Source organism: Pholis gunnellus, assembly GCF_910591455.1.
Source record: "Pholis gunnellus genome assembly, chromosome: 9".
NCBI classification, from domain to species: Eukaryota; Metazoa; Chordata; class Actinopteri; order Perciformes; family Pholidae; genus Pholis; species Pholis gunnellus.
Window position 1 is genome coordinate 27,058,203 of NC_136535.1, and position 8,881 is coordinate 27,067,083.

General features: G+C 40.6%; 1 protein-coding gene across 6 annotated transcripts in view; it reads left to right on the forward strand.

Moving 5' to 3' along the window:
• Positions 1 to 5,351, forward strand: part of atg16l2 (ATG16 autophagy related 16-like 2) — a 12,331-nt gene extending 6,980 nt beyond the window's left edge. For all 6 annotated transcript variants that reach the window (XM_079166039.1, XM_079166040.1, XM_079166041.1 and 3 more), the window contains exons 14-18: positions 258 to 363; positions 921 to 1,073; positions 1,182 to 1,229; positions 2,846 to 2,947; positions 4,130 to 5,351. In XM_079166039.1, the coding sequence (XP_079022165.1) occupies positions 258 to 363; positions 921 to 1,073; positions 1,182 to 1,229; positions 2,846 to 2,947; positions 4,130 to 4,223 (503 nt within the window). In that variant the 3' untranslated portion in view covers positions 4,224 to 5,351. The remainder of the gene's footprint in view (positions 1 to 257; positions 364 to 920; positions 1,074 to 1,181; positions 1,230 to 2,845; positions 2,948 to 4,129) is intronic.
• Positions 5,352 to 8,881: the final 3,530 nt, after the last annotated feature.

Consider the following 8,881-nt stretch of genomic DNA (forward strand, 5'->3'; position numbering starts at 1 on the left):
CTGATCAATAACTAATAACTGATCAATAACTGATATCTGATCAATAACTAATAACTGATCAATAACTAATAACTGATCAATAACTAATATCTGATCAATAACTGATAACTGATCAATAACTGATATCTGATCAATAACTAATAACTGATCAATAACTGATATCTGATCAATAACTAATAACTGATCAATAACTAATAACTGATCAATAACTAATATCTGATCAATAACTGATATCTGATCAATAACTCTGTCTCCAGGTGTGAAGGTAGTTGAAGTGTCGTCTTACTGCAGTGATCTGGTTTGTTGTGAGAACTCGGTGATCAGTGGACACTTTGACTCTAAGATCAGAGTCTGGGACTCCAGGTGAGCTGCTCTTCATCACCTCCTCCTCTTCATCACTTCAACTCTTCATCATGTCGTATTCTTCCGTCACTTCACCGCTTCATCACTTCACTTTATCATGAGGTGTTACATTGAGCTGTGTGTTGGTGTAGAATCAGTGGAATCTTCTCTGATTCAAACCTCTCGTTCATCTTCCCGGCTGTTGCCATGGCGACTCACCGTCTCCCTCTGTTACCTAGCAACAACTCAGCCAACGGGACCCCCCCCCCCCCCCTCCTCCTGCTGCAGCGTGTGAACCAGCTGATTGACAGCTCTGTCGTCCAGTCACACACCAGCATCTCCCCTCCCTGCTGCTGATTGGACTGTTCATCATTCCTGAGCTGTAATGCTGCTCATAGATGATCTGTGTTTTTACTGACATTTCATCACACTAATTATATATATTATTTACATTATATATACTTATTTATAGCACTTTCCTATTTTAACAGAACAAGTTATCAAAGTAAAAGAAACAGAGCGAGAGCAGCGCTGTAAATCATGGTGATCTTGTCTTAACGTTGTTTAAACGTCCTCAGGACGGAGCGCTGCGTTCAGGAGCTGCTCGTTCAGGGTAAAGTCACCTCGCTGGACATCAGCTCAGACCAGCGGCAGCTGCTCAGCTGTTGCCGTGACGACTGCCTCCAGCTGGTCGATTTGAGGGGGCGGAGCAACGAGCGTGTGTGCTTCAGGTGTCAACAAACATCCCACTTTAATAAAGTTATTGTGTGTGTGTGTGTGTGTGTGTGTGTGTGTGTGTGTCATGAAGCAGATTCACTGACTCTGTTTTTGTGTTTCAGAGCCGACGGCTTTAAATGTGGCAGCGACAGCAGCAAAGCAGTGATCAGGTGAGTCCACATCACATAGTGAGTCCACATCCCATAATGAGTCCACATCCCATAGTGAGTCCACATCCCATAATGAGTCCACATCCCATAGTGAGTCCACATCCCATAATGAGTCCACATCACATAGTGAGTCCACATCCCATAATGAGTCCACATCACATAGTGAGTCCACATCCCATAATGAGTCCACATCCCATAATGAGTCCACATCCCATAGTGAGTCCACATCACATAGTGAGTCCACATCCCATAATGAGTCCACATCACATAGTGAGTCCACATCCCATAATGAGTCCACATCCCATAATGAGTCCACATCCCATAGTGAGTCCACATCACATAGTGAGTCCACATCCCATAATGAGTCAACATCACATAGTGAGTCCACATCCCATAATGAGTCCACATCCCATAGTGAGTCCACATCACATAGTGAGTCCACATCCCATAATGAGTCACCAGGTCACTCATCAGTCTGTGGAGAACAGTGGTACTATATTTCACTACTGTACTTAAAGGCACCATGTGGCCCCTCCCCCTACTCATTCTACCTTCAAGTACAACTTTGAGGTACTTGTACTTTACTTGAGTTCCATTTTCTGCTACTTTATGTAATTCTATCTATAAATGAGTCCGTTTCACAGCTGAGCAGTGAAATTCATCCACATTCAGTCAGTCAGCCGAGGTCCTTAAAGCAGCTGATCAGGGACACGAGGACACGAGGACACGAGGACGTGTGGACGTGAGGACGTGTTGAGGAGCTCCGTGACCCCGGCCCGTCCTGTCCCGTCCTGTCCCGTCCTGTCCCGTCCTGTCCCGTCCTGTCCCGTCCTGTCCCGTCCTGTCCCGTCCCGTCCCGTCCTCCTCGTTGCAGCACAGACTCAACTAGAAGTCTGATTTCTCAGTTTGACTATTTAACAAAGAACAAAACTGAACATTTCTGAGTTTGTCTGCTGTGAAAAGTTCCAACGATCTTCTGAAGGAGTTCAACTATTTCTTCAGAGGAAAACATCAAATATAAAGTCCGTCTTCCTCTCGTGTGTCTGTTTAGTTCATTTAAGCAACATGTTGCTTCATGTTTCCAGGAGGAAAACAGGTTTCATGTGTTCATTTAAACGCGTTGATTATTCATCATCAGGTTTATGGTATTTCATTATGATCCAAACATTCCAACAGAACACAGACGAGAGGCTGCCGCTTCCTTCTCTGCAGTTTCCATGACAACGGCAGGACCATGATGCTTTGCGTCTGTTTGTGTCTCTGGACAGCAGCAGCTGGTCGATGCTCATTAATGAATTCACAGGAAACAAACCGTATATATTTATATATTAATACCATGAATAAACAGAGAGGTTCATATCAGCAGCGATGTCGATAGAAGGTTTGAATAGATTCCTTCAGTCAGATGACCAACTATGTTTAAGGCTTTTATTGTGAAAGGTCAGACCAGAAGGCGTGGATGTGGTCTGCTTTGGTCGGGTTGGTCTTGGTTCGGACTATGAATCCTCTGAGTTCTGAGACGGACTCGTTGCTGCTTTTTACTTTTGAACTTTTTGTTTTGAAGCAGTTGTGTGATTATTAAAACACTTCTTTTAACTCTCGCTCTCTCTCTTCAGTCCGGACGGTTGTTTCCTGGCGGCCGGATCAGCTGACGGAGCCGTTTACATCTGGAACGTTTCCACCGGCAACCTGGAGACCCGCCTCCCCGACAGGCACAGGTCAGCTGATCAATACACCGACCAATCAAAACACAGCTGATCAACACACCGACCAATCAAAACACAGCTGATCAACACACCGACCAATCAAAACACAGCTGATCAACACACCGACCAATCAAAACACAGCTGATCAACACACCGACCAATCAATACACAGCTGATCAACACACCGACCAATCAATACACAGCTGATCAACCTACCGACCAATCAAAACACAGCTGATCAACACACCGACCAATCAAAACACAGCTGATCAACACACCGACCAATCAATACACAGCTGATCAACACACCGACCAATCAATACACAGCTGATCAACCTACCGACCAATCAAAACACAGCTGATCAACACACCGACCAATCAATACACAGCTGATCAACACACCGACCAATCAATACACAGCTGATCAACCTACCGACCAATCAAAACACAGCTGATCAACACACCGACCAATCAATACACAGCTGATCAACCTACCGACCAATCAAAACACAGCTGATCAACACACCGACCAATCAGTCACAAACTAACTAGCACGTTTGAGAAGGTTAGAGATGAAGGGAAAGACAAACTGATTGAAATGTTTCATTAACTTCTGGAGTTTAGATCTGAAGGTCAGAGGCTCCAGGAAGCTTCTCTGTGGGACTCCTGTTATTAACAACATGTGTTGTGACTCATCTATTGAATGGAGTCAAAGTACATTTTGCTTATTGTTTTGTAAACTTCAATGCTTTTATTTTGCCTCTTTAGCATCTTTTAAACTTCACACAACATGCATGCTTTCTGTTGTTTCCTGCACAAACTCTGATTATTCAATCTAACAAGTTCAAAGCTGACAGGAAGCAAAAACTACGAGAAATTAGTGTTTTTTTTTGTTTCATGGTCCGTAAAGACTTAAAGGACTTTTAGTGTGAAAATCCCACATCAGCATTTTACTGGTTGTCTCAGTTTGTCTCCTCATGATGTATAAAGTTATTTTACTCTAGACATGCTCCGTGTGTTAATAATGAACACACACTCAGAGTGAATCATGTATATGTGCTTTAATAGAAACAACATGGGCCCCAGGACGCTGCCCTGAGGGCCTCCACCTGCTTTACCTTTTAGTAGTTGTTGTACTGTTCCTTTAATAGGTTGTGACTGAGTGGACATTTATTTAAACGTCTCTGTCTTCAGCTCGTCCATCAGCGCTGTGGCCTGGTCTATGTCCGGTGAATATGTCGTCAGTGTGGATAAGAGCAGGAGGGCCGTCCTCTGGAGCGACATCTGAGCCAATCAGTGAAGAGCGCCTCAGGAAACACGCCTCGCCTTAACAAACTAACTGATCTGAGCGCTGTTAAAGGGAACAAATGTGTTTTTTATTTGTGTGTGTTTTTTGTTGACTGGACAAAAGGGACGCAAGACTTTCTCTTCATGATTTATAACAAAACTGGAACGCTTTAATACAACAACACAAACTAAACAAAGGGAAGCGGAGACGGAGAACGTTGAACTGTTGTGCGTTACTGAACGAAGCTGCTCTGATGTCCTCAACGTAAACATACTGCCATAAAGTTCTATGTTGATATTATTTCCACTGAGTAATGTTTTTAAACATCAGTCCTGATCATAACTACCAAATATGTATTCATGTCAGTATTGTATGTATTCATGTATTCATACATGTATACTCATATATTCATACTGTACATGTATTCATGTTCAGGATTTGAACTCGTTGAATGCCCTTTTGTAAACATAATGAACCTCTGGTTGATTTTTATTTTATTTTTAATAAAAAAATACAACTATATATTTAGTTTATAATGTTGGTCTCATGGCTGACATAGACCCTCACGTGTGCTTTTCCAAACACAGGAGCATCCATGTTTCCTTTCTTTCAACAAAGATCTGATCTGGGATCTGATCTGGGATCTGATCTGGGATCTGATAGGGCCAAGCTCCAAGAAAGGTGACCACACCTCTCAGCTCCAGCCAAAACCTAATGCTGGCCCCTCATTGGCCAAAAGGGACCCCCCACCGGTTTTATTACCTGGGCACCGGCATTCTGATCAAACTCACAACTGCATCTTCCGTCCAGACTCGCGCTGGTGAAAGAAGCTCGCCTCATCAAACCCTGTTAGGTCACAAGTTCAATTCGCTGGTCGAACATAGACTGTGTTGTTGTTTTATATTTTTATATTTTTGTTTTTGGATCCTGCAGTGAGAGAACAGATAACCTCTACGACCCGTTCTCCCACCTTTAGTGTACGACTCGTTCCCGTTTCCTCCACCGAAGACTTCCCTCCGTCTCTGCAGACTCGAGGTTGACTTTGATGTGTCTAATATCTGAAGCTTTGACTTCAGGTATTAAGATATATAATTGTATGATAGTGTTTGTTGGTTTGGTATTATTATTTGGATTTAATAAACTCTGTTATATTTGAAAGAGCAGTCTTCTGTGATTACTTGTGCATATGTGTGTGATAACAGCTGGATGTAGTGGCCTGTGCTCGAACTTCAACCTTCACTTTCACTCTGAATGTGTAACAGAACTCAGACTATTGACATTGTGAGTGAACACTAGTTATGAGACTTACTTTATAGTTTGGTTATTGGTCCCTGTCCGCAGGGTGGTGCCCCGTTCTTATTAGTAACTACTAATTAACTCATTGATGTTAATAACTCCATTGATGTTGATAGTTTAGTTTCATATTTGCTGATAACCAAACACGCTCCATTTTCATTCCCAACACTAAATACTGAGCAACAACATCAATAATCAATGTTCAAACACCAGGAGAATAACATGTATTATCTCTATAATACAGCAGCGATGCCTCTAGTGGACACTAAGAGAATAACATGTATTATCTCTATAATACAGCAGCGATGCCTCTAGTGGACACCAGGAGAAGAACATGTATTATCTCTATAATACAGGATTGATGCCTCTAGTGGACACTAAGAGAATAACATGTATTATCTCTATAATACAGGATTGATGCCTCTAGTGGACACTAAGAGAATAACATGTATTATCTATAATACAGCATTGATGCCTCTAGTGGACACTAAGAGAATAACATGTATTATCTCTATAATACAGCATTGATGCCTCTAGTGGACACTAAGAGAATAACATGTATTATCTCTATAATACAGCAGCGATGCCTCTAGTGGACACCAGGAGAATAACATGTATTATCTCTATAATACAGCATTGATGCCTCTAGTGGACACTAAGAGAATAACACGTATTATCTCTATAATACAGCATTGATGCCTCTAGTGGACACTAAGAGAATAACATGTATTATCTCTATAATACAGCATTGATGCCTCTAGTGGACACTAAGAGAATAACATGTATTATCTCTATAATACAGCATTGATGCCTCTAGTGGACACCAGGAGAATAATATGTATTATCTCTATAATAAAGCATTGATGCCTCTAGTGGACACTAAGAGAATAACATGTATTATCTCTATAATACAGCATTGATGCCTCTAGTGGACACTAAGAGAATAACATGTATTATCTCTATAATACAGCATTGATGCCTCTAGTGGACACCAGGAGAATAATATGTATTATCTCTATAATACAGCATTGATGCCTCTAGTGGACACTAAGAGAATAACATGTATTATCTCTATAGTACAGCAGCGATGCCTCTAGTGGACACTAAGAGAATAACATGTATTATCTCTATAATACAGCATTGATGCCTCTAGTGGACACCAGGAGAACAACATGTATTATCTCTATAATACAGCAGTGATGCCTCTAGTGGACACCAGGAGAATAACATGTATTATCTCTATAATACAGCAGTGATGCCTCTAGTGGACACCAGGAGAATAACATGTATTATCTCTATAATACAGCAGTGATGCCTCTAGTGGACACCAGGAGAATAACATGTATTATCTCTATAATACAGCAGCGATGCCTCTAGTGGACACCAGGAGAATAACATGTATTATCTCTATAATACAGCAGCGATGCCTCTAGTGGACACCAGGAGAATAGAAAGTGGATTTACATTTAAAAGGCGACTGTGATCCTCTGTTTGTCCTCTCGGCTTTGAAGACTGAAGTCAGCAGCTTCAAAGAGAAAAGGTGATGACTGGAGACTCTGATGGGGTCTGAACACATCGACATGAAACACACTGATTTACATCTGATGTCATCGTTCACGTTAACAATAGAATTGCTTTTTTTTCAGGCAAAACATACACAATATTTACCCATCTGAGTGTTTCTGTTATTTTTTTATTCAAATAGACCTTGTAGTTAGAGATTTACACTCTCTTGAGTATGGGTATGCAATTTTTGAGCAGAGGCCTAAAAATAGGCCTAGGGTTCAAACTGATTGATTTAGTGACAATGTTTCTGATCAAACTACTGGTTCTGATACAGAAAGCTGCCTCAAGACCTCAACCAACAACTGACTGATTATTAACACACATTTACAGTTCATCTACAGGCCGACGCTGTTTTTATAGATACATGTTAAAGTTAAGGTAAGGACAGAAACACAGTAGAGTACAGTAAAGAAACACAGTAGAGTACAGTAAAGAAACACAGTAGAGTACAGTAAAGAAACAGTAGAGTACTGTAAAGAAACACAGTAGAGTACAGTAAAGAAACCTAGTAGAGTACAGTAAAAAAGCTTTATCAGGGACGTTAGTTTTATCAAACGTTAGCTGTATCACGTAAAATATTACAATTTATTAACATTAAAAAAAATGATGATAAAGACTAACGACTCACTGTCAGCTGATGTTCCTCTAACATATTATTATTCTTTGATGTTCTAATATTTACACAACTGATGAACAGTCTGTATTTCTAATAATCGTCTGACCTTCATCCCGTCGTCTTTCTTATTTAAGTTATCGTTGAAGTCTCGTCTGCAATATTTAAAAAATGCGACGTGACAGCGATGATGATGTTGATGATGATGATGATGAAGCTTCAGGCGGTTTCACACTGAGGTCATTAATTAGGAAACAGGAAGCAGCTGCTGCCTTTGATCCGACCGACCTTTGTTTGATCTAGAATGAGGAAATATTGATTAGTAATCACTGCAGAAATAAAAATATACGACCGTAACTATGGCTGTTAGCAGCAACGCTGAGTTCACTCCTTTTATTTTGACAGTCTCTTTACGGGTGTTTTTCAAAATAAAGTTTTTTTGAAATTTGGACCCTCACTACAGCGCCACCATCAGGACATTTTTCCGAGAGACTGAACCTTTCTGCAGAGTTTTCTTTAAATTATTAAGTAAACATTAATATTTTGGACAGCTGAGTGTAAATGTTGCTGCGTTAATGTAGCCATTCAATAGTAATAAATAAATACATTTATTTATATTTAAAATAAGCAAATAAATAGGTTTTGAAGCATTTATTCTTTTATATGTTTTTTAATTTCTTATCGACGCAACACAAATTAATTCCACAACAACTTCCTGCTTTTGTTTTTTAGGATTCTATTGTTCAATTTCCCATTTTACGTCTTTTAACATTTCAGGGTGTTGGATTTGAGTGTTTTTGTTGTGGATCCATTGATGAAATAGACTAAATTATACACAGAAGATTTGACACCTTTCAGCCTCCATAAAGAAGGTCCGTTTGTGTCTCTGACACAGTTTAACTCGTGTTTATGTGAATTTCATGTTTATATTTCTTCCGCTGAAGGTCAGAATCCAACTGTCAGCAACACCTTAATGTCACCAACTGAATTAAAATGTGTCCTCGGGCTGTTTTCATGTTTTAGCACATTTCTACTGCTAATGAGTCTGAATAGAGAGAGAGGGGGAGGGGGAGAGAGAGACAGAGAGAAACAGAGAGGAGGAGGAGGAGGAGCAGAGTGGTGGATTCAGTCGTTTGTTCAGTTGGAGCTCAGATGGAGGTTTTTCCTCCCGCTGAGGAGAATC